This window comes from Carassius auratus, unplaced genomic scaffold (assembly GCF_003368295.1).
Source record: "Carassius auratus strain Wakin unplaced genomic scaffold, ASM336829v1 scaf_tig00008197, whole genome shotgun sequence".
NCBI classification, from domain to species: Eukaryota; Metazoa; Chordata; class Actinopteri; order Cypriniformes; family Cyprinidae; genus Carassius; species Carassius auratus.
In genome coordinates, this window is record NW_020523919.1 from 5222 (window position 1) to 31723 (window position 26502).

Consider the following 26502-nt stretch of genomic DNA (forward strand, 5'->3'; position numbering starts at 1 on the left):
CTGTCTGGCCAGCTTCAGACCAGTGGGGCTCAAACTCAATTCCTGGAAGCAATCAAACACACACACACCTGATCAACACAACCCAAATCAAACACATCCGATCCAGCTAATTAAGACCTTCAAGATTACTAAAAACCTCCAAGCAGGTGTAAGTTAAAGCTGGTTGGAGCTAAACTTTGCAGATCTATGGCCCTCCAGGGGTGTATTTCAGAAAGGAGGGTTAACTTACCGTGAACTAAACCCTGAACTCTTGCACTCTAAAAAATGCTGGGTTGTTTCAACCCAACTTTGGGTCAAATATGGACTAACCCATGAACAAAAGAAGAAGAAAGAAACAGCTTGGCGCACTTTTTCTTAGTGTGCGTTTCTATAGTGACTCGTCGATTCATCACTTTGTTGAGAATGTCTTGAGTCTTAACCAGGAACATACTCGGAGTTAAATGAACTTTCTCCCGGATGCGTTTTTGGAACCACATACCTCGAGTAAGCAAGGTTTGGGGTTAATCAACCATGGTTAGTGCATATTGCCACCTAATTGATGGCTGTTAATTTTTATCCTTGAGAATGTGAATTATATTGTTTGTTTTATGCTAATTATACATTAAGTCATATCAGATATGTATTTTGATTTAGAATTTAGACATTATAGAAAATGCCACTCCATGTGTGAGATACAACATTTAATCAATAAAATGTATAAATATATATAAGTTAAACATTACCTTGTCATAGTGTTTTATAATTTATACATACCTCTTAATACATAATTTATAGATAACTCTTATATATGGCAATACAATAAATAATCATATAAGAATAATATATTACCTTATTTATTACTTTTATTAGAGCTTCCTCATTAACATATATATATATATATATATATATATATATATATATATATATATGTATACATATACAAATAGGATATATTACATATTGTAATATTATATTATGTTGTGCGCTATCCGTCACGCCCACCGAAGGCTTGCTGAAGTGAACTAGCCCTGGATCATAGCCTGCTCCGGAGCAGGTTAAGTTCAGAGAGTGAGTTGCTATGACTACTAACATACCCTGAAAGTTACCTGCGTTTTTGGAATTTGCTTTCTGGAATACCCCCCAGGAATATAGTTTGAGACCTCTGCTGTAAACCAAACAGCCAAATTCTTATATTTATAACAGGCAGAACAAATTATAATCAAGAATTTGTTCTGACTAGTTCAATCTGGGTGTACATCCACATTCTTATAGTGGGTGGGGTACACTATAAATTCACTGGGCGAAACATAAATTGCACAATTTATCAGAGATATTCAAAAGGAAGGATATTATCGAGGACATCTTTAGAACTATCTTTTTATTTTCTTTCTCTCTTTCATTTTCTAAAAAATATTGAGTTCAGGTTAAATCAACAAAATGTTCAGCTCAGGCATTATCTCATCTTCAACTCAAAGTACTGCTCATGTTGATGAAGATAGTGATGAAGATAGTGATGCTTCTCAAAATGAAAGGTTAGTATATATTTTATTTTTTATTTAATTATATAATTTTTTTAAAGATAAATATTTAAGTTATTAGAAGCCTGGCTTTTTATTTATTATTTATTTATTTTGTTATGAGCTCTAGATAAAAGAAAACAATTAGAAAGTACAGTCAAACCAAAATTTATTCAGACACCTTAAACATTCTCACATTATCAGTTAATTTGCTATAGTTTAGAAAATGATTATAAAATATAACACAATCCAGAGTTAAACTTTCAGAACAAATTAATCTTACGTCAGATAACTTTGATAGAAAGGTATGTAATAAATTAGATTAAATAGCTGTGAGTTGTCAACCAATTACCAAGCAATTCTTAATTTTTTTCAGTCTGTTGTATAAAAAACAAAAAAAACTCTAAAAACAAAAAAACAATCCATGGTCAGGCCAAAGTGTCTGAATATATTTTGTCCCATTTTTTTTATTTATTTTTTTTTATGAATTTTACTGGCAGTCCGCTGTATGAAGTTTACCTTTTTTGCTATTCTCACTTACGTAAACAAACTATAATGTCCTGCACTGACTAAAAATGATATCTGGTTTCTGAACAATGTTTGGTTTGACTGTATGTTAGTGCAGGGCAGTTGTGTATACTATCAGCAAACAGTAAATAAAATGAAAGTGAGTGAATTCAGAGTGTGTTGGTGAGCTGGAGTTGTGTCACAGTTACAGTAAATACTTTTATCTTATACTAACCAAAATGTAGAATATATAATAACAATCATGATAACTTCATACTGTAATGTACTGTTCATACTGGTTTTGTCATTTGCTTTAAATGCTGAAGCTTTTTAAGGCAGGATGGATTTTGATTGGCTGTCAGTTTTACTGTTGGGGACTTGTCAATGGATTAAAATATATAAGAGAAAGTGTATATATAAGGACATAAACTGAATTAGGCTAAATAATATAGTGCCAAAAGTGATGCTCTACAAATAATATTTACATTTTCATCTTTATAGTCGCAACATGAGGGGAGAGGTTCACAGTCATTTAGAGGAGAACGTTCGTCCATATATTGATGTGATTGACACTCTGCGGTCAGTTGGCATTCAGAAGGACTTGGCGTTACCGACTATTGTGGTCATCGGGGACCAGAGTTCTGGAAAAAGCTCTGTGTTGGAAGCACTGTCTGGAGTTGCATTACCAAGAGGGAGCGGTGAGGACTGGTTTTACTCTCATTTTGTTATTTCTGCTATCACACCTGTTTAACACTGCAAGTGTGAGTTGCGTGTCAGCAAACTTTAGCAGCAAATGCAGTTGTGCATTCACACCATCAACTTTTCTGTTCTACTATCTCCAATGCAGAAACTACTAAGTAACTACAGTGATGTGATGTCCAACAGAATTTAGCTCCAACCAGCTTCACCATACCAGCCTGCATGTTTCTGAAGACCTTAGTCAGCTGCTTCAAGTGTGTTTAATTTGAGTTGGAGCTAAAATTTATTTTATTTACAAATTTATTCTTATTATGTAAAACTTGTTTGAAAAATATTTAGGTAAAATGTATTCTTATTTTTCCAATCATACTTTATAATATATAATCCTATTTATTATTTAATTATTACACATTAATTTCACACTTGTCTAGTACAAATGTAATATCAGAAATCAGACACTTTGGATGAGATCAAGTTATTCATAGAACCAATGTGGCAATAAACAATCCTCTAAAATGTTTAGTTTTATTAGAATTTTGAGTAATGTTAAAAAAAGGGTCAGATTTAGCTGGTATTAAAGGTTTAGTTCACCCCCAAAGGAGAATTCTTTCATTAATTATCCACTTTAATGTCGTTCCAAACCCACAAGACCTTTGTTCATCTTTGGAACACAAATTAAGATATTTTGAGAGAGAGCTATCTGATCTTTCATAGACCGCAATGCAAATGAAGTGTTCACAGGTCCAGAAACATAGTAAATACATCGGTAAAACAGTCCATGTGACATCAGATTGCTCAACTTCAGTTTTGTAATGCTACGAGAAACTTTTTTTTGGGCAAAGAAAATATGCATGTTTCCCCTAAGTGAAAACAATGTTTTTTACGCAGATTACTCTCATGCGTGTCCTTTCCCACTGAATGTAAACAACGCTGATTCAGTCCAATACATTATTGGGTACTCTCCAAAGTGGCTGAAGATGTAACTCGGGGGAGAAAATTTTTGTAAATTTATATGTTTTTTTTTTGTGTGCAAAATAATAATAATAAAAAAAACATATATATATATTTATATATATATATATATATATATATATATATATATATATATATATACATCGTATTGCAACACTATAGTAAATAGATAAATAGTTTTGCCATTTATCTGCTCTTAAAGTAACATTTCCAAAAAAAAAAAAAAAAAAAAATCAAGATAAAAATCATAAGTTAACATCTGTGTACTAGCCTGTGATGTTTATGCAGTATTTTGAAATAGTTATCAGTATTTATGTTTGTTATATTATATTAAAGTTTAGAAAAATCTGCATTTTCAGTTTTTTTCCCTTTTTTTATTGGGGGGCGGAAATTTAAAATCTCGCCTAGGGGACCAACAGAGCCTGGGCCAGCCCTGCATGCTAGTATCACACACATCTAGTCTGTTGCTTTGTACATGTATATATTAAGTAATTATGATAAGTTTCTGATTATGAATTCCAAGTCATAACTAGAAATGTTCACATTATTGTGAGATGTGAACATTATTATGAGTAAGTTTCTCATTGTGAGAAACGAAGTCATTCATTACTGAGAGATACTGAAAGTATCTCATTATACTAAGTCTTAATCATAGAAAATTTTCTCTTTATTTTTTATATACCAAGTTGCAGCATCACATGACACCATTGCACAGTTGCTGCAGACTTGTCAGCTATACATTGATGTTGCTGTAATGTCCTGTTTCACCACAGTGAAACCTCAGTTGTTCCCAAACCTGTCCTGGAGGAAAACCCTACCATTCATGTTCCAGCGGAAACCAAGAATTCATCAGACAGTGTTTTGATCTACTGCCTGACTGCATGTGCCCACTAACAACAGTTACCTGTTTTAAATCGACAGGAGTGACACCCAGATGGTTCCTTTCCTGCTGTACCCTGTATGCATGTTCAGAAAGACTTTCCTGCATAGCCCTGTTGTAATGCTCAAACCAACCCATTTGGCACCAACTATAACCCCACAATTTTAAGAAGTGGTGCAATTGCAGTTGATCCATGATTTGAATGGAACAAGGCCCCACAGTTCAGCATGCATGCAATTTGTGGATTGATTGCAAAGTTTAACCATAATACAGTGAGATTATCATTTTCATGTGTAGTCGTGCAGATTTTAACCTTTCAAGTGATTTTCAACCATTGAAGCTCAAAAGAGGCAAAAGAATAAAGATTATGGCAAAGAATTCAGTTCACTTTCCTTGTGCTTGAACAGACAATTGTGCCCAAAAATTCTGAATATAAAGTGAATATAAACAATAAGAAATTGGATGGGTGACATTATAAATTAATCTGTGCATTTGGTCTTAAAGTGACAGCAGCCTATATGCATCAATTATCAGTACCTCACTAAGTGTAAATTTATTTTGAATGAAAATTTTAATATATAAAGCACTTGTTCAGTAATTTTCCACTGCTAGTTTTATTTGAATGCTAACTCATTGTGTTTGATAGGAATTGTGACCAGATGTCCATTAGAGCTGAGGCTGAAGAAGGTAACTGGAGTCAACTGGAAGGCTGTTTTAACTTACCGTAAGAAGAAAACCGATTTATGGATTCAACATTGAACAGTTGCATAAGATTAGTAAAACTGCTTGCAATCACTTTTCTTAACTTGAGGGGTTTCATGAAATGGGCTCAAAATTTTAACCATATTCCAGGTCCTGCCAGCCAACAGGCAAGAGGACAAGCAGCATGGTCAACTCGCAATGAGAGGAGATTTGAATTTGTAGATCCTTCTTTAGTTGGAGGTTATGTTGTAAAAGGTTAGTAAAACTGCATGTTTCAGAGCTTACAGCTAGTGTGATATTTGAATAATTAAAAAATTACACAAATCTCATACATTTGCGCAAATACAGAACACAAATATCACCATTTAACCATTTAAACGTTTCTTGCTTGGAGAAAAAACAAAAACAAATGGAGGCAGGAACTAACATTTGGAATTTGCATTGATCAAGGACTGGACATGGGGAGTTTACACTTGGGGTGGGGGCAAATGTGAGGGAAGAATAGGCAAAAATGCTTTTCTACATCTTCTCTCGATGTGTTGAAGAAGACGCAATGAAGATAAATAAATTCCAAAACAAAGTTTAATCACAATAATCTACACAAGAGATAACTCAAACAGCAGGAAAAACACATCTATGTAAACAGTGACTGGACAATGAGTGTTTGTGAAGAAGCAACTTAAATACATAGACAAATGAGGATAATTTAGTGACACAGGTGATGGTTGTTAACTAAACATGGCCAGGAACCAAATATGGGCTCACAGGAACTAAAAGCAGAACAGAAGACAGGAAAACACAGAAACAAGCGGTGCGTTCCAAACAGGGTACAGTATTGTTCAAAATAATAGCAGTACAATGTGACTAACCAGAATAATCAAGGTTTTTTGTATATTTTTTTATTGCTACGTGGCAAACAAGTTACCAGTAGGTTCAGTAGGTTCTCAGAAAACAAATGAGACCCAGCATTCATGATATGCACGCTCTTAAGGCTGTGCAATTGGGCAATTAGTTGAATTAGTTGAAAGGGGTGTGTTAAAAAAAATAGCAGTGTGGCATTCAATCACTGAGGTCATCAATTTTGTGAAGAAACAGGTGTGAATCAGGTGGCCCCTATTTAAGGATGAAGCCAACACTTGTTGAACATGCATTTGAAAGCTGAGGAAAATGGGTCGTTCAAGACATTGTTCAGAAGAACAGCGTACTTTGATTAAAAAGTTGATTAGAGAGGGGAAAACCTATAAAGAGGTGCAAAAAATGATAGGCTGTTCAGCTAAAATGATCTCCAATGCCTTAAAATGGAGAGCAAAACCAGAGAGACGTGGAAGAAAACGGAAGACAACCATCAAAATGGATAGAAGAATAACCAGAATGGCAAAGGCTCAGCCAATGATCACCTCCAGGATGATCAAAGACAGTCTGGAGTTACCTGTAAGTACTGTGACAGTTAGAAGACGTCTGTGTGAAGCTAATCTATTTTCAAGAATCCCCCGCAAAGTCCCTCTGTTAAAAAAAGGCATGTGCAGAAGAGGTTACAATTTGCCAAAGAACACATCAACTGGCCTAAAGAGAAATGGAGGAACATTTTGTGGACTGATGAGATTAAAATTGTTCTTTTTGGGTCCAAGGGCCACAGGCAGTTTGTGAGACGACCCCCAAACTCTGAATTCAAGCCACAGTACACAGTGAAGACAGTGAAGCATGGAGGTGCAAGCATCATGATATGGGCATGTTTCTCCTACTATGGTGTTGGGCCTATTTATCGCATACCAGGGATCATGGATCAGTTTGCATATGTTAAAATACTTGAAGAGGTCATGTTGCCCTATGCTGAAGAGGACATGCCCTTGAAATGGTTGTTTCAACAAGACAATTACCCAAAACACACTAGTAAACGGGCAAAGTCTTGGTTCCAAACCAACAAAATTAATGTTATGGAGTGGCCAGCCCAATCTCCAGACCTTAATCCAATTGAGAACTTGTGGGGTGATATCAAAAATGCTGTTTCTGAAGCAAAACCAAGAAATGTGAATGAATTGTGGAATGTTGTTAAAGAATTAAAGAAACGAATTGCCCAATTGCACAGCCTTAAGAGCGTGCATATCATGAATGCTGGGTCTTGTTTGTTTTCTGACAATCTACTGAACCTACTGGTAACTTGTTTGCCACGTAGCAATAAAAAATATACTAAAAACCTTGATTATTCTGGTTAGTCACATTGTACTGCTATTATTTTGAACAATATTGTATATGTCGCCCATTGAATTGCATTAAAAGCTGGCCACTTAAAAGAACATTTTCGAAGGGTACAACTGATGGACACTTCGGACTCCCATGATCTTTTGCACAGATTCTTTGCATGATGACAGCGCCTCCATGTGGGCACATCATGATAATGACACAGAGGTGGAATTCAAGAAACAGTTGTTTGGTCCCCTACACCCTTCAACCCTTTGAAGCTCTCACTCCGAAGATTAAACCCTTTGTAGGGATTAGGGCATAGAAGTGAGCCCTTCCAAATGAAATGCAGAGCTTGTCCATAACATGACATTCTCTCAGCTAAATGTATGTTGATTAATACGTTGAGTTTATGTTGTCTATCTCAGGTTCTTCCAGCCTTTACAACATTTTTCTTTTTCAACACAAAATATCTTTATGTTGAACATTTAGCCTACTGTTTGTAAAGACTTTGCTATCCTAGGAACTACCAAAAGTCCAGTGTTTTGTGAGCGTGATGGACTGTAACGTGGTTGTCATGATTCTGCCCTCGTGTCCTTGATTTTTCCTAGTCTTGAGGCAGGATCATGACAGACCCATGTTTTGTGTACAAGCACATGGCCTTGCCTTTGGGCCATGTGCTTGTGTTGTCTCGTTCCCTTGCCCCGCCCCCCTTGTTAACCTAGTCGTGTCTTGATTGTCCCATCTGTGCCACCTGTCGTGTCTTGATTGTTCCCTCTATTTAGCTTTCCTAGTGTGCTCTGTCTTGCGTCGGTTCATTGAGATTTGTTCATCATTTGTGATTGTACCTGTTCCTGAAGAAGTGTTTTGTATTTCTGTGAGTGTTTGTTTATAGTTAGTGTTCCCGTGCTTTGAGTCTTTGTTTATCCCGTTAACTCAGTCCTGTTTAGTTATTTTGTATTTCCCTAGTCAGTGTTTTCCCCCTCGTGGGTTTTTGTTTTCCCCTTTTTGTAATAAACCCTTTGTTTGAGAATCCCTGTCTGCACCTGAGTTCCTCCCTTACCAATACCTGACAGAATGAACCGACCCCAATGGAACTCAGCAGACAGGAGGCAATGCTGGATGGCATCAGCCGGCCAGCGAGATTGTTTTGAGGGCTCTCGCCTTGTGGTGTTCCGGGGGACCAGGGGAGGTCGTTCCGGAGCGAGCGGGCGAGAGGAGGAGCCCCAGAGGTCCCCACCTACCCAGCTGCCCACGGTCCCAGAGGGTCGTGTCCTGGCCGTGGCAACCCTGGGGGATCAGGCAAGTCCCCCCCAGAGTCCTGAGGCACCTCCCACTACCTTCAGTCTCCCCAACAAGCGAGGGAGACGGTTTTCATGGGAGTCGGCTTCAGAGTCTTCGGCGTCCGAGTCTGCCCTGTCCGAGACCAAACTCCCCCAACCCGCCTCTGACCCAGCTGTAGCCTCTGCACCGCGCCCGAGGAGGAAGAGGAAGAAGAAGGGGCCTGCCGGTCCTGTGACCCTGTCTCCTCCCGAGCCAGCAGCGGTGAGCGTGCCTGAGCCAGCAGCGGTGAGCGCTGGCGTGCCCGTGCCAGCAGCGGAGAGAGCTGGCGTGCCCGTGCCAGCAGCGGTGAGCGCTGGCGTGCCCGTGCCAGCAGCGGAGAGAGCTGGCGTGCCCGTGCCAGCAGCGGTGAGCGCTGGCGTGCCCGTGCCAGCAGCGGAGAGAGCTGGCGTGCCCGAGCCAGCAGCGGTGGGCGTGCCCGAGCCAGCAGCGGTGGGCGTGCCCGAGCCAGCAGCGGTGGGCGTGCCCGAGCCAGCAGCGGTGAGCGTGCCCGAGCCAGCAGCGGTGAGCGTGCCCGAGCCGGCAAAGAAGAGAGCTGCAGTCGTGAGAGCGGAGGAGAGAGCCGCGGCCGACTCTGCAGCAAAGACTCTTGTACAGTCAGTCTCTTCTCATAAGGAGATGCCTATTATCCTTGCTGCTAAAGCCTTTTCTGATTATTTGTCCCGTCTTGTCCAAATTTTAGAAGTCCCCGTCAGTCCTGTTTTGTCCCCTGACCCTGTCCCCAGAAGTCCTAAGTGTCCAGCCGTTGTCTCCCACGTCCCGTTGATGTGTCCCCGTGTCCCGTTGATGTGGCCCCGTGTCCCGTCGATGTGGCCCCGTGTCCCGTCGATGTGGCCCCGTGTCCCGTAGGTGTCCCGTGTCCTGTTGTCCCCCCGTGTCCAGTAGATGTTGTCCCCCCGTGTCCAGTAGATGTCGTCTCCCCGCGTCCCGTAAGTCTTGCCCCGCGTCCCGTAAGTCTTGCCCCGCGTCCCGTAAGTGTTGCCCCGCGTCCCTTGTCTGCTCCCGTCATGCCCCCGGTCAGTTGTTCCGAGACCCCTCCCCGCCCCTCACCACCCAGACCTGCCCGTACCCCCCGTCGTCAGCCTTTGTCCTGTCCTCCTAAGATTCCTACCCCACCCACCCGCCCTGGTCTGTCCCCCATGAACTTTGTGGTCCCGCCCCCTCCCCTTCCCTGTTTGTTTTTTTTTGATTTGTCACCCCAACCCTGCCGTTGTGTACTCATGTTTGCCTTTGTTGTTATTTGTCATGTCCTGTTGGTTTGTATCTGTGTCCCAGTCTGTCATGTCAGTCGTGTCCCGTGTTTGATGTTCCCTTGAGGAGCGTCTGGAAGCCGCTCCTTAAGGGAGGGGTTCTGTCATGATTCTGCCCTCGTGTCCTTGATTTTTCCTAGTCTTGAGGCAGGATCATGACAGACCCATGTTTTGTGTACAAGCACATGGCCTTGCCTTTGGGCCATGTGCTTGTGTTGTCTCGTTCCCTTGCCCCGCCCCCCTTGTTAACCTAGTCGTGTCTTGATTGTCCCATCTGTGCCACCTGTCGTGTCTTGATTGTTCCCTCTATTTAGCTTTCCTAGTGTGCTCTGTCTTGCGTCGGTTCATTGAGATTTGTTCATCATTTGTGATTGTACCTGTTCCTGAAGAAGTGTTTTGTATTTCTGTGAGTGTTTGTTTATAGTTAGTGTTCCCGTGCTTTGAGTCTTTGTTTATCCCGTTAACTCAGTCCTGTTTAGTTATTTTGTATTTCCCTAGTCAGTGTTTTCCCCCTCGTGGGTTTTTGTTTTCCCCTTTTTGTAATAAACCCTTTGTTTGAGAATCCCTGTCTGCACCTGAGTTCCTCCCTTACCAATACCTGACAGTGGTAGAAGACTAGTTAGGTAGCACGTCCTGATTTTGCCAAGTCCGATGTGTTCCTAGGTCAACATATTTTGTTGACCCTGGAACAACATTTTACTCCAAAAATATATTCTTAACCATATCCCTACACCTAAACCTAACCTTAACCATGAGTAATCCCTAAAATCAGAGGAAATGATAGATGAATGACACTGATGTACAAGCACCAAACACTGATTTTAAGCATAAACTTCACAAAATCTATAAACTGGTTCTTCAAATCTGATTGGTTAATCACAATGTTGTTCCAGGGTCAACAATGATGTTGTCCCAGGAACATGTCTCACTTGGTAATTAGGTACACAGGAGCTAAACCATATAGGGCCTTATAGGTATGTAATGATAATTTGTAACTGATACGGAACTTCATACGTAGCCAGTGCAGAGAGTGTAGAATTGGGGAAATAGGATCATATTTTCTTGACCTGGTAAGGACTCTAGCTGCTGCATTTTGGACTACCTGTAGCTTGTTTATTGAAGACGCAGGTCAGACTAGAAGTGCATTACAATAGTCCAGTCTAGAGGTCATGAATGCATGAACTAGCTTTTCTGCATCAGGAACTGATAATGTTTCGTAACATGGGAAATATGGTTTTCAAAAGACAAGTTGCTGTCTAATGTAACACCCAGATTTTTGACTGTAGAGAAGTAACAGTACATCCGTCTAGTTGCAAACTGTAGTCTACTAGATTCTGTGTACAGTTTTCTGGTCCAATAATTAATCATTATCTTATCCAAATTTAATAGGAGAAAATTATTGGCCATCCAATCTTTTACAGTTTTAACAAACTCTGTTAGCTTAAATAATTTAGAAGTTTCATCTGGTCTCGTTGAGATAATATAGCTGAGTATCATCAGCATAACAGTGGAAACTAATAATATTACCAATAATATTACAAAGGGGCAACATGTATATTGAAAATAGAAGGGGACCTAGGACGGATCCTTATGGCACTCCATATTTTACTGGTGATAAATGAGATGACTCCCCATTTAAATAAACAAAATGGTAGCGTTCAGACAGGTAGGATCTAAAACGTCTCGGTTACGTATGGTAACCCTCGTTCCCTGAAGGAGGGAACGGAGACGCCACGTCGGATGACCGACGAATATGGGATATCGCTTCGATAGACCAATCTACTTCGAGTGTAAACTAAACGAGCCAATGCACATTGGCATGCAATTATTGCATCCAGCTGCCGCTGATCACTGCGTGAGTATAAGAGGGCAGCAGGTGCAATGCATACCAGTTTTTCGCTGAGGAGCCGAGCCGGGAACCCGGCAGCTCAGTGGCGGTACAGCAACCATGGCGACGGGACGTGGCGTCTCCGTTCCCTCCTTCAGGGAACGAGGGTTACCATACGTAACCGAGACGTTCCCTTTCAGTCGGTCACTCTCGACGCCACGTCGGATGACCGACGAATATGGGATCCCTATCAAAGCGCCATGGGTGCTGCCCCTTCCAGTGCCCTGTGCGAGCCGCCTGCGCCCCTATTAGGTGTAGGCCGGGGCTCAGAACAAGTAGCTCCACTCACCATTGTCAAAGCACTACCTCACTGGGTGAGATTGGATAACACTGGGAAAACGTACCCGGTCCGCTTGGAGCCGGGACGCTGCGGAAGCCCCATCCTTCCCGAAGGAGGTCTCGGAGGCCAATACACATATAGCATCCGTTTAGGAGTATACGGAGAAATCTGAGGTGATTAAAACCCTCTTGGTAAGGCAGAAGTCTGCCGGGGAAACACGGCCTCTAAGGCTATACCGTGGACTATACACATACGAGTACCGCTTAGGTCTCAATATGGAGCCCAGCCTTCCATGGTTCTCACGGATTCATCATGAAGGCCTGGCGCCGGACGTTCTGCTGCGTCCAGCTGCCTAGGGGATGGAGGATCTCGACATGGTCTACAGTACGGACACTCTGGAGCAGTTTTAGCAAGCCGACACTAACCGGGGCCTCTCAGTGCCACTACCCGTTTGAGGTGAGAACACAGGAGGATACCGGCTCTACACGAAGGCTATAGAACCTAGCGAACGTGTTAGGGGATCGCCCAGCCCGCAGCTCTACAAATATCTGTCAGCGAGGCGCCACGAGCCAGCGCCCAGGAGGATGCAACACTTCTAGTTGAGTGAGCATCCTCTTCTTAGAGACGGCATTCCCCTTCTGCCGGCCTCCGTAACAGACAAAGAGCTGGTCTGAGGTCCTGAAGCTTTGCGTCCGGTCCACGTAGCACCTTAATGCTCGAACAGGACAAAGCAAAGCCAGGGCTGGGTCTGCCTCCTCCAGGGGCAGCGCTTGCAGGTTCACCACTTGGTCTTTGAAGGGTGTAGTGGGAACCTTGGGCACGTAGCCAGGCCGGGGCCTCAGGATTACCTGGGAGTCAGCCGGCCCGAACTCTAGGCACGAATCGTCGACCGAGAATGCATGCAGGTCCCCTACCCTCTTGATGGAGGCCAGTGCAAGCAGGAGCACAGTTTTCAATGAAAGAAACTTTAGCTCAACTGAATGCAAAGGCTCGAATGGGGCCTCCTGTAGTGATTTAAGCACTAGAGACAGGTCCCAAGAGGGTATACAGGGGGGCCGGGATGGATTTAACCTCCTGGCCCCTCTAAGGAACCTGATGATGAGGTCATGCTTACCCAAAGACTTCCCATTCACAGGGTCATGGTACGCAGCAATAGCGGCAACCTGGACTTTGAGGGTGGAGGGAGACAGCCTTCGCTCCAACCCTTGCTGCAGAAAGGATAGCACGACCGCAATCGGGCATCTTCGGGGGTCTTCTCGGCGAGAAGAACACCACTCAACGAATAGGTTCCACTTCAAGGCATAGGCGTGTCTCGTAGACGGTGCTCTTGCCGAAGTGATGGTGTTAACTACCTCTTGGGGTAGGTCACCTAGAACCTCCGCGTCCTGTCCAGGGACCAAACATGGAGTTTCCAAAGATCTGGACGCGGGTGCCAAATGGTGCCCCATCTCTGAGTCAGTAAATCCCTCCTCAGAGGAACTGGCCAAGGAGGGGCTGTCAAGAGGAGCACTAGTTTGGGGAACCAGGTCCGAGTAGGCCAATATGGCACTACTAGCAAGACTTGCTCCTCGTCCTCCCGGACTTTGCACAAAGTCTGTGCGAGAAGGCTCACTGGGGGAAACGCATACCTGCGTAGGCCCCGCGACCAGCTGTGTGCCAGTGCGTCCGTGCCGAGAGTTCCCTCGGTCAGGGAGTAGAAAACCTGGCAGTGAGAGGTCTCTGGAGCAGCAAACAGGTCTACCTGAGTGGCTCTGAACCGCCTCCAAATCAGCTGGACCGTCAGGGGATGGAGTCGCCATTCTCCTGGGAGCATTGCTCAAGACAGCTCGTCGGCTGTACGACTGAGCAGGCCTGGAATGTGAACGGCACGAAGTGACCTCAGAACCTTCTGACTCCAAAGGAGGAGGTGGCGGGCGAGTTGCGAGATGCGACGAGAGCGCAGACCACCTTGGCGGTTGATGTACGCAACAGTCGCAGTGTTGTCCAATCGGACCAGCACATGCTTGCCTCGTAAGAGACCTTTGAGACGGTTCAGGGCAAGGTGTACTGCTAGCAACTCTAGGCAATTGATGTGCCACTGCAGCTGCGGGCCCGTCCAAACCCCTGAGACTGCATGCCCGTTGTACGTGGCCCCCCAACCGGTGGTGGAGGCATGCGTGTAAACCACAGCATGCCTGGAGATCTGCTCTAGGGGCACCCCTGCCCAAAGGAATGTCAGATCTGACCACGGAGTGAGGGTTTGGTGACAGGCCGGTGTAACTTGGACCCGGTGAGTGCCGCGCTTCCACGCCCACCTCAGGACTCGGCCATAAAGCCAGTGCTGGAGCGGTCTCATATGTAATAGGCCGAGCGGTGTAAGTGCCGCTGTGGCCACCATATGCCCCAGGAGCCTCTGAAAGAGTTTCAGTCAGACCGCTGTCCTGCTCTTGAACGTATTCAAGCAGGCTAGCACCGACCGCGCACGTTCCTCTGTGAGGCGTGCTGTCTGTTCGACCGAATCCAACTCCATACCGAGAAAAGAGATCCTCTGCAATGGTGAGAGTTTGCTCTTTTCCCCGCTGACCTGAAGGCCCAACAGGCTCAGGTGCCAGAGCACCACATCCCTGTGCTCGCACAACTGATCTCGAGACTGTGCTAGTATCAGCCAATCGTCTAAGTAGTTGAGAATGCGAACACTCTGCTCTCTGAGAGGAACGAAAGCTGCCTCCGTGACGACACAGGGAGACTGGGACAGCCGGAAGGGCAGGACCTTGTACTGATATGCTAGTCCTTCGAACGCAAACCGCAGAAAAGGTCTGTGGCGCGGAAGTATGGACACATGAAAGTACACGTCCTTCAGGTCGATCGCTGCAAACCAATCTCGAGGACGGACGCACCTGAAAATGCGTTTCTGTGTCAACATTTTGAACTGTAGCCGATGGAGGGCCTGATTCAAAACTCGCAGAACCAAGATCGGTCGTAACCCACCGCTTTTCTTGGGTACAATGAGGTACGGGCTGTAGAGCCCCCAGAAAGCGGCTACCTCTCTCTGGGTCACCCGTCCCAGGGCCTCTTGCTCTTCTGCTCACCGCCAAGTTTGACGGGGGCCAGGACGGGAGGGGCAGCCTGCCTGCGCCCAGCTCAATGGCACCACTTGGAGGCTGCTGCAGATGCAATGCGTGAACAGGGGCGGATGCAGGGGGCTGCCCTCGGCGACGAGCAGGCTGTGTCGGTGTCACAAAAAGCTGGTATGCATTGCACCTGCTGCCCTCTTATACTCACGCAGTGATCAGCGGCAGCTGGATGCAATAATTGCATGCCAATGTGCATTGGCTCGTTTAGTTTACACTCGAAGTAGATTGGTCTATATCCCATATTCGTCGGTCATCCGACATGGCGTCGAGAGTGACCGACTGAAAGGGAACATCTTACAGCCTGCCCTTGAATACCTGTATAGTTTTGTAATCAATCTATGAGTATGTCATGATCTATGGTGTTGAACGCAGCACTGAGATCAAGTAAAACTAGCAATGAGATGCAGCCTTGATGTGACGCAAGAAGCAAGAAGTCATTTGTAATTTTAATTTAACTTTAAATGACTTTATGGTATATGACTATCTTCCTTCCGACAAATCAGTTATAGTAAAAGTTGTCTGTGATCTTTCAAACTGTTTGATGGCACTCAGCGGGTGTTTCAGTGCTTCAGTCCAAAAGAAGTAAATAAAAAGCGCTCATCCATTAAAAAAAAGTGTCACACTGCTTCAGGGATTGAACATACAGTAGACCTCCTGTAGAGAATTGATGTATTTTTGTAATAAAAATATCCATATTCAAAACGTAAAAATCATGTCTCCTCTTGGCTTATATTGAAATCTGCCGATATTCTTCTTTACAATCCTAGTTTTGTACTTTAATTAGTGACCGTTGTTTTGTTTTGAATCTCTCCCTTTCGCTTCCGTGTTTGTCACTTCTGAGTGGTGAATGTGCAAAGTCGACCTCATATGTCATCCACCCGGAGCTGCTTCCATGTACATCAGTGAGTGCAAGCTAGATTAAATTGATTATTAGGTTTTGAATATGGTTATTTTTCTTACAAAAATGCATCAATTCATTTTGCGAGGCCTTTATTCACTTTTAGAGCCATGTGAAACTTTTTTGTTTTGTTTTTTATGATTGGATGCTTTTTATTTTACTTATTTTGGACTTAAGCACTGCAACATCCGCTGAATTCCATCAAACAGCTTGAAAGATCAAAGACATTTTTATATGACTCATATATATCTAGAATGCCTCGAGGGAGAGTAATTTATGGCCTAATTTTCATTTTTGGGTGAACTTTAATGCTTGAAGATCAATATCGTTGTTGACACTGTTAAAGGAAATTTTTCTTATAGTTAATTATGTGTATGTGTTACAGCCCAGAATGAACTGGCAGGAAGCGGGGTAGGAATATCTAATAATCTCATCACTTTAGAGGTCATGTCACCAGGTGTGTGTGACCTCACACTGATCGATCTACCTGGAATCGCCAGAGTCCCATTAAACGGACAGCCAGATGACATTGGAGAGCAGGTAGGCAGTATGATCTGATTTTGGACTTCATATTTAATATCAAGCTAATTATCAGTCTGGTTTTAAAACTATGTCTACTTCTTGTAGATCAAACGTTTGATCATTAAATTTATTAAGAAGAAAGAGACAATAAACCTGGTTGTGGTCCCCTGTAACATTGACATTGCAACAACAGAAGCATTAAAAATGGCGCAAGAAGTTGATCCTGAGGGCAAAAGAACTCTTGGTAATGAAGCAGATTATCCACTTAACAAATACAAACCTGATTCCAAAAAAGTTGGGACACTGTATAAATTGTGAGTAAAAAAGGAATGGAATAATTGACAAATCTCATAAACGTATATTTTATTCACAATTAAATGTAGATAATGTATTAAATGTTGAAAAGTGAGAAATTTTGAAATGTCATGCCAAATATTGGCTCATTTTGGATTTCATGAGCGCTACACATTTCAAAAAAGCTGGGACGGGTAGCAATAAGAGGCCGGAAAAGTTAAATGTACATATAAGGAACAGCTGGAGGACCATTTGGAAACTTATTAGGTCAATTGTCAGAATGTGTCTCTGAGAAGTCAAGATGGGCAGAGGATCACCAATTCCCCCAATGCTGCGGCGAAAAATAGTGGAGCAATTTCAGAAAGGATTTTCTCTGGAAAAATCTCTGTGCGTAAGGGTCAAGGCTGGAAAACCATACTGGATGCCCATGATCTTCAGGGACTTATACGGCACTGCATCACATACAGGAATGCTACTGTTATGGAAATCACAACATGGGCTCAGGAATACTTCCAGAAAACATTGTCGGTAAACACAATCCACCATTCCATTCACTGTTATTGGATAGAATGCTATAGGTCAAAAAAGAAGCCATATCTAAACATGATCCAAAAGCGCAGGCATTTTCTCTGAGCCAAGGCTCATTTAAAATGGAATGGAAAACTGTTTTGTGGTCAGACGAATCAAAATTTGAAGTTATTTTTGGAAAACTGGGACATGTCATCCAGACTAAAGAGGACAAAGACAACCCAAGGTGTTATCAGCGCTCAGTTCAGAAGCTTGCATCTCTGATGGTATGGGGTTGCATGAGTGCGTGTGGCATGGTCAGCTTACACATCTGGAAAGGCACCATCAATGCTGAAAGGTATATCCAAGTTCAGAACAACATACTGTATGCTCCCATCCCGATGTCATCTATTTCAAGGAAGACCTTGGATTTTCAAACATGACAATGCCACCCCATATACCATACTGCATCAATTACAACCTCATGGGTGTGTAGAAGAAGGATCCGGGGACTGAAATGGTCATCTGCAGTCCAGATCTTTCACCCATAGAAAACGTTTGGCGCATTATAAAGGGGGAGATGCGACAAAAAAAACAGAAGACAGTTGAGCAACTAGAAGTCTGTGTTAGACAAGAATGGGACAACATTCCTATTCCTGATGAGCAACTTTTCTCCTCAGTCCCCAGATGTTTGCAGACTGTTATAAAAAGAAAAGGGGATGCCACACAGTGGTAAACATGGCCTTGTCCCAACTTTTTTGAGTGTTGATGCCATGAAATTTAAAATCATCTTATTTTTCCCTTAAAATGATACATTTTCTCAGTTTAAACATTTGATATGTCATCTATGTTGTATTCTGAATAAAATATTGAAATTTGAAACTTTCACATCATTGCATTCTGATTTTATTCACAATTTGTACAGTGTCCCAACTTTTATGGAATCGGTTTGTAATATCTCACCAAATATCTTCTTTCTGTCAGCGATTACACATTATATGAAATAACTATTTTTCATTCTCACAGCCATTCTGACCAAGCCAGATCTCATAGACAAGGGAACAGAAAAGAGTGCTTTGGCTATTATCAACAACAACGTGATTCCTCTCCGCAAAGGTTACATCATGGTGAAGTGTAGAGGACAACAGCAGATCGATGATGATATTCCTCTGGAGGAGGCAGCACAAATGGAGAGAGATTTCTTCCTAAACCATGATTATTTCAGGTTACCATCAGAAGATAATAACTTTTTGTTCCTTTAGTTTGCTGTTACTTTTTCTTCTCTGAACTAACATTTCATAAATAAACTTCCCATTGGTACTTTGGTATCATGCATTATTATTATTTTTTTTCAGTACAAAGTATTTCAACATAATTTAAGCTTAATTTTGGAAACATCATTTTCAAACATTTGTCAAAGTCAGATGTCATATGCCAAAACGAAAAAATTGAATAATCTTACCAAAAATCAGATAATTTTGGTATTTTATGACAAGTTAGTTAAGATTATAAAATTATGTTTAATGACTCCCTAAAATTAATAATTAATTATTTTAAAAATACACTTATTTACATTAAATATGTAAAACATACATATTTGTCATTAAACTGAATGGCAGTTGACAACTGAATTTGCACTGACCCCATAGCAAAATTTTGTCTCTGCTAATGGACCCTTAAAAATTTTATTATGGTTTTGTGTCACTAATTTTGGTTAAGATATTAAATAAAAGTGACTTTTTATTATTATTATTATTATTTTTTATACAGATGCCTCTTGGATGAAGATAAAGCAACTATTAAATGTCTTGCCATCAAACTTACTCAGGAACTTGTTGATCATATCAAAGTAAGTTTCTAAATTTCTCAGGTCTTTTAAACTCAGCATGAATTAGTTGTACAGTGAACATTGTGTCAGGATGAATTGAGAGACTTATTAAATCTAAACTAATATTAATATCTTAAATATTAAATAATATCTTTAATATTAAATCTTACCCATCTTTGTCAGAAATCCCTGCCAGAGCTTGATGAGCAGGTAAAAAAGCATCTGTGGGACACAAGGAATGAGCTCAAGGAGTGTGAGGGCGGACCTCCACAAGACCCTAAGGGAGCCAAACATTTCCTTACTCAAGTAGGATCTCACATCATCACTTCATGCTGATGACTTCTACAAATCTGCTTGCTTCTCTGAATTAGTGTTTTCAAGCTGAATTTCCACTCTATTTGTTCTGATTTTCTCCTCCTCCTGTATTTCTCTGTTAGGGGAGAAGAACTCTCTCTCCAAAAAGGTGCTTTTAAAAGGTTCTTCTATGGCATCGTGCAGCACCTTTTTTATAGAGTGTTTATACAGTTGTTACGATACAGTAATTTTGTGTACATTTTTGATCATTGCACTAAATATAGAAATTCATACAAAACGTTTTCATAGTTTTGAATCTATATATACATTTCTTTACTTTCATGCTACATTACAAAGCATTTTTGCTAAAATCTATTAGCCTTCATTTTCAAAGAGAACTGAGTGAATGCCTTGCACCACCCAAATATAATTTGAATCAAAGTTATAATTAAATTCAGTGTCAATCGTAGAAAGAGCTTATTGCCAAGTGCACACATATTTTTTTTTTAGTAATGATGCTTCCTATATACATATATAAGAACAAGACAAGAACAATAAAATGTAAGAATAAAAATCTTAAAAATGGACTGGTTAAGTCAAAATATATATATAAAAAAATATAACGATTATTTACATATAAGGTTATGGATAATGAAATGAATGAATATGAGTGAATTTTACTGATCTATGAAGATTGCTCATGATGCTATATGGATTAATAGCAGTATGGCCACTCGAACACTTGCAGTGGCCTCACCATCTAATGGTAGTTTAGAATGCAATAAGCAATCACCATCTCGTTTACTCGGATGTACTTAATTGATTACGTTGCATGAGTGCCCACTACTGGGAACCCTTGGAATAGGCTCACTGTAAAAAGAAAAAAAGAAAAAAAAGTTGCTTCACCTCAAAAAAATAAGACAATTTATCGCAAGCACTATTTTGAGTAAACTTAACAAACGTGGACTAAAAGTCCACCCAATTTCAAATAATAACTTAATATCACAAGTTGTCACAACATAAATAAATGGAAGCATTTGGGTAGCAATATTTAATTTGGGATGTAATATGCAAAATGACAATGCAATATGTAAAATGAAAATGCATTTCTGTATTTCCTTTACATTTTCCAATACATTTGTGCAAAGTTTGGTGCAAAATGGAAATGAAAATTAAATTACATAATTTTAATTTGCCATTTCATACATCAGTTTAATATGTAAAATGAATACTAATTTTAACGCTTTATAAGTTGCAAAATTAAAATTAAAATGTATTACAGAATTGATTAGATATGTCTAACATGTTCAAGCAAAAACTGTGGCAAAATGATCATTTAAATGCTATTTTTCTTTAATGCATTAACACTCACAGTCAAGACACTGACGATTGCATTTTCATTCAATGTCCCGCAATGAATGTAGCAAAATTCAATGTGCACATTGAAAATGCATTCCGAGCCGATCACGTCTTCGCCCCCTCGCGCCATGTCAATCACAGCGTGAACAAGGCAGGGCTTGCAGAAGGTCAAGAGACTCAAATATCAAGAAGAGGATTTAAGTGAGAGAACATGGACAAGACAGTTGGCCTGTGTACGTTTTGATCATTTCAGTTTATGGCTTCAATATTTCATTCGCACCTGTGGGCGGAGCTAAAACGCTGCTTTCATCTGATTGGTCGAATCGCTCCACCTTCAGCTCAGTCTTTTCATTCTTCCAGACAGAATAAGAGTCAGTGCAGTGAAGCACTGTAATGTCTTAAACTACACTCACTGTTAATTAGCATAATATTTTAATCAGATGTAGCTGGACACATAATTCGTGCTGCTGCGACTTGCAAGTGACCCCGTTAAATTATTTCTAGGTTGTATATAGTACTGTATTGTATAAATATTGTCCCACTGATAAAAACAGTGCAAATAGTTCTGTCTCCTTGGATAACAGTGAAGTGGAAATACATATAGTTAAATTTATGAAATAAAATTAAATAGGATTTTTTGGGAAGGTAACTCCTGTTTCACATATTATCCGTCTACAGTGGGTCTGCAGTCCGTGTGCATTACATATGTTGTGCTGAAGCAGCAATCTCATTGTGCTTTCACACAGGACGCGTGTGCAGTCCGCTACTGATCTGTGTCGGTTTAAGCCTTTTGAATTTAAATCTTTATTACACGCAATCCAACGGGTCTTAAATAACTTTGTTTTACTGCCTCTATAAAAGTGCATATATAATGTTGCCTTGTTTCTCTAAAGTTGCTCTTTTTCTTGTTTTAAATCAAGCCAAAACTCATGTGTTGCGTGTGAAACAAAGTAGGCTTTAATTAGTAAACATTTATTGTGAAATGACTGCATTTCCGTGTCAATCCATGTTCATTTTTACCGCGAACAATGCGCTGTCACTTTAATTCAGCGCACGCAGCACAGCAAAAATAGACTCGGTACGTAAACGATCGCCGCAATGCTGCAGACGCACCGCTCCTGGAACGCACTGACAGACCAAAACCGCGTGCAGTGTGAACGCTGGAATCCGTTAACATGGGTGCGTAAAAAATTACGCAACGCATACGCACCGCAGACGGAGTATTTGTGAAACGGGCGTAAGTCTGGCCAGTTATTATACAGCAACATGAGTCAGACGAGTCTGAAGATCTGAGCTGAATTTGGAACATTAAAGTTCTAGTCTGTGTCAATTACTCTCATAATAAATAATAATAATAATGTTATTCGTATTTTTCGGTATAAGTCGCATCAGTCCAAAAATACGTCATGACGAGGAAAAAAACAGAAACATAAAACAGAAACATAAACATAAGTTGCACTGGACTATAAGTCACATTTATTCAGAACCAATTTATTCAGCCGCGAGAGGGCGCTCTGGGGTAGGCTACAGGAGCACTGAGAAGCATAGAGCTAATTTTACTATTTTTATTTAGAAATGTAACTATATTAATTTTTACAATTATTTATTAATGTCACACACACACATACCTGGTGCCTTAGGACTTAAAATATGAGAGTGGTAAATGTTACAGACATGGAACTGTTCAGTCTATTATTGATTTTTATTTCCACTTCACTTTTATCCAAAGAGACAGAACTATTTGCACTGTATTTATAGTGGGACAATATTCATACAATACTATAACCTAGAAATATTTTAAAGGGGTCATTTGCAAGTTACAGCAGCACAAATTATGTGCCCAGACACATCTGTTTCAAATAGTATGCAAATTAACAATGAGCTGTGGTTTCAGATATTACTCTTACAAAACTCTTATTCTGCCTGAAAGAATGAAAGACCAAGTTAAAGGCGGAGCGATTCGACCAGTCAGATGAAAGCAGCGTTTCAGCGCCTCCCATAAGTGTGAATTAAATATTGAAGTCATAAACCTATTTTTAAACCCCAAACGACAAAATGAGAAATCGAGCCAAAATCTTGTTTTCCGTTTGTTAAACTAAATGGAATAACGAAAAAACAAGCCATTTTTCAATTTCTCCTCATTGAATTCATGTTCTCTCACTTGAATCCTTTTGAGTCTTTTCGTTATCTGTTTTTTAATTGAAAACGGATTTAGAATGGACGGAAGATACCCTGATTTTTCAGACATTACAGTGCTTCACTCGCACTGACTCTTATTCTGTCTGAAAGAATGAAAAGACCGAGCTGAAGGTGGAGGGATTCGACCAATCAAATGAAAGCAGCTTTTCAGCTCCGCCCACAAGTGCAAATGAAATATTGAAGCCATAAACCGAAATGATCAAAACACGGGCCAACCGTCTTGTCCATGTTATCTCACTTGAATCCTCTTCTTGAGATTTGAGTCTCTTGACCTTCTGCAAGCCCCGCCTTGTTCACGCAGTGATTGACATGGCGGGAGGGGGCGGAGACGATCGGCTCGGAATACATTTTCAATGTGCACATTGAATTTTGCTACATTCATTGCGGGACATTGAATGAAAATGCAGTTGTAAGGGCCGTTTCATTGTCAACGCATCTCTGCGTTGCCTTTGTTGTCGCCGATGTAAAATCAGCAACAGAATACACTCCTCTTCAGTTGCCATTGTGATCTGAATATCACGCGACCCGACTCTACTAATATCACCCGACTCTACTACCCCCTGTTGCGTGAGCGTTGTATTGCATATACGCATCGCCCGTGACACTTGCGTCCACTATGAAAGGGAGCGTGTCGCTTGCGTTGCTTGCTTGCATTTCTCGTGTTGACTATGTAACGGCCCTAAGTGTCTTGACTGTGAGTGTTAACGCATTAAAGAAAAATAGCATTTCAATGATCATTTTGCCACAGTTTTTGCTTGAACATGTTAGACATATCTAATCATTTCTGTAATACATTTTAATTTTAATTTTGCAACTTATAAAGCGTGAAAATTAGTATATTGCAAATTGAATATTGCTACCCAAATGCTTCCATTTATTTATGTTGTGACAACTTGTGATATTAAGTTATTATTTGAAGTTGGGTGGACTTTAGACCCCGTTTGTAAAGTTTATTTTAAAAAGTGCTTACGATAAGTTGCCTTATTTTTTTAAAGTTGACACAACTTTTCTTTTTTTTTTTACAGTGCTGAATTGGAACATCCTAACCCTTTGATCACTTAGAATCCAATATGGAGTTGGTATATGGTTTACATTTTTCCCCTTACAAATTTGTGTGGTGTAGCCTTCTATATATAAGCTTGGGCTGTTATAAATGTAATTTCTTTTTTAAATATATTATAGAGTTGTTGGGGTGGGGATTAATTAAACACGTTCTTCGATGATGTCATAGTTGTGTTGCATTGTGGTCTATAGCGTGAATATAAAGCAGACTCTCTCCCTCCTGTCCATGTAAACTTTCCTCATCTACTTGACGAAGTAGAATGCACTTCAAAATGGATGTAGGGATTCCCCCGAGGTTAAGTGCTTAAGGAAGTTTGCTAGTGCATTTCTAAAAGTCAACTGGATCATCACTTATTACTTATTATTTATACTTACTACTTATACTTAATATATAGATCATTGGTGAATTTGCAGAGTATTGCACAAAACACTTGGGGTGTTCACTGAGGGGGGTCTTGGAGTCATTTGCCTCTTCAATAGGGAGACGATCTATGGAAGTAAGCCAAACATATGTGAGAATATTAAGTCTCAGGCTTTATGGTGCAATTGTTTGGAAAATATTATGGCACCATGTATATTTTGAAGATTAGGTACTGCAAAACTACCACAGCATTAGCAAGCTATACTCTGTTTATGGTACTGTCTAAAATTTATTTTGCTGTTTGATGGTAACATAACAGAATCATAAAACAAATGTAATCTTTTCCCCTCACAGACCTTAAAAAGATTCAATGATCAAATCAACTCCTTATCATCAGGAGAGCTGATTTTGGAGGGAAATTTGTTTGCACAGCTTCGTGCTGAATTCAAGGAGTGGAATGATCATCTTAACAGTACAAAGACACCCTGTGAGTGTATTTTCAATTTGAAGAAACATATATTTGATTTCACTGTAGTTTTGCTTTAAGTTCTAATGAAAATGGAAAAAGTGAGTAATTCATTTCATAAGAAATCATCTGGTTTCCAAAAAAGTTTCTGATTCAAAGGCGGTGAGCCAGCAAAACAGAGGGAGGGAACTGCCTGGCTTCAGTAACTACAAAGTGTTTGAGACTGTCCTTCAGAAACATGTGGTCAAACTTAAGGAACCAGCCAATGACTTACTCAGAGGCATGAAAGGTACATCACACAACTTTGTGTTTAAAGATGTTCTAGTCTGAATAACATTAATAATTTTAGCACATGTGGCTGTTTGTTTCTTGATTTATGCATTTCTCCTGAAGGCATCACCCTCAAACATTTACTTGACGTGGTCAATCATTGTTTCCGGAACTACCCTGTCCTTAAAAACATAACTGTGGTATATATTTATCATGATTAATAGCAAATATTGTGCACTTTTAATACAGTTTGATTGAGTTTTCTTTACTCTGTCTTTCACTCGTCTCTATAGAGTAAAATCGAAAACATTCTGTCAAGTCAGCAAGAGAAGGCAGAGCAACGGATCTCAGAGCAGTTTGAAATGGAAAACTTAATCTACAGTCAAGATCCCATCTTCCTGAAGATCTTGAGTGAGATTGCCAATGATAAGTTTTCAGAAGAAGAGTTACCTATGTTTGACAAAAAGTGCAAGTACAGTCATATGCTGGAGGCCACATTATGAGGTAGATATGCTAGGTTTCTGTAACAAATTACAATGCAGTCCTTGTGGTGTTTGGAAGTAACTTAAGATCTCATATCTCATTGTTTTCTTTCAGATTGTAGTGCAGAGGATGGCTGACCAACTGCCCATGATGATTTCCCTTTTCATGCTGAAGGAAACTGCTGAGCTCTTGTCTACTGACATTTTAGGTTTATTGGATGGGGCAAATGTGAGTGAGCTCCTCTTTGAGGACTCTGATGTCAGCAAAAGACGCCAAGATCTACGAGCTCGCTTTCATCGTCTGACTGCTGCTCAGGCAGAACTTGCTGAGTTTATTTGAGAGCTCTGTTGACTAGAGGATATTATATGAAATTACATCAAATCTGCAATAATAATTATTGTATAATATATCTGACAACTGTTCTATGGAGGTTTGCTAGTTTTGACAATGTTTTGATTCTTTGAGTCTTGATATTTTGCTAGATTTTACATTTCTGAAACTCCCTGTAACCATTTCTAAATTATGAATAACTTTTAGAACTTGCAATTGAATTAACCTGCATCTTATGCTGTTTTATTGTTAAAATGTTGCTTACTAATGCTGTACTTCGTATCCAAGCCAAATCAGATATCAGATTTGTTTTTCTTAAATCA

General features: G+C 40.7%; 1 protein-coding gene across 2 annotated transcripts; it reads left to right on the forward strand.

The window, feature by feature from the left end:
• Window positions 1-1312: 1312 nt before the first annotated feature.
• On the forward strand, window positions 1313-26502 carry LOC113071816 (interferon-induced GTP-binding protein Mx-like). Of its 2 annotated transcripts, XM_026245128.1 has the most exons (14): window positions 1313-1511; window positions 2505-2701; window positions 5201-5278; window positions 5407-5511; window positions 16590-16744; window positions 16832-16970; window positions 18554-18752; window positions 19298-19376; window positions 19539-19661; window positions 24985-25117; window positions 25242-25385; window positions 25490-25566; window positions 25660-25870; window positions 25964-26502. In XM_026245128.1, exons 1-13 carry the CDS (start codon window positions 1417-1419, stop codon window positions 25867-25869), a joined length of 1734 nt encoding a protein of 577 aa, XP_026100913.1. In that variant the 5' UTR covers window positions 1313-1416; the 3' UTR covers window position 25870; window positions 25964-26502. The 2 variants fall into 2 exon arrangements, 1 of the variants encoding a protein (XP_026100913.1); XR_003280243.1 differs by lacking the exons at window positions 25660-25870; window positions 25964-26502 and having other exon boundaries at window positions 25256-25385.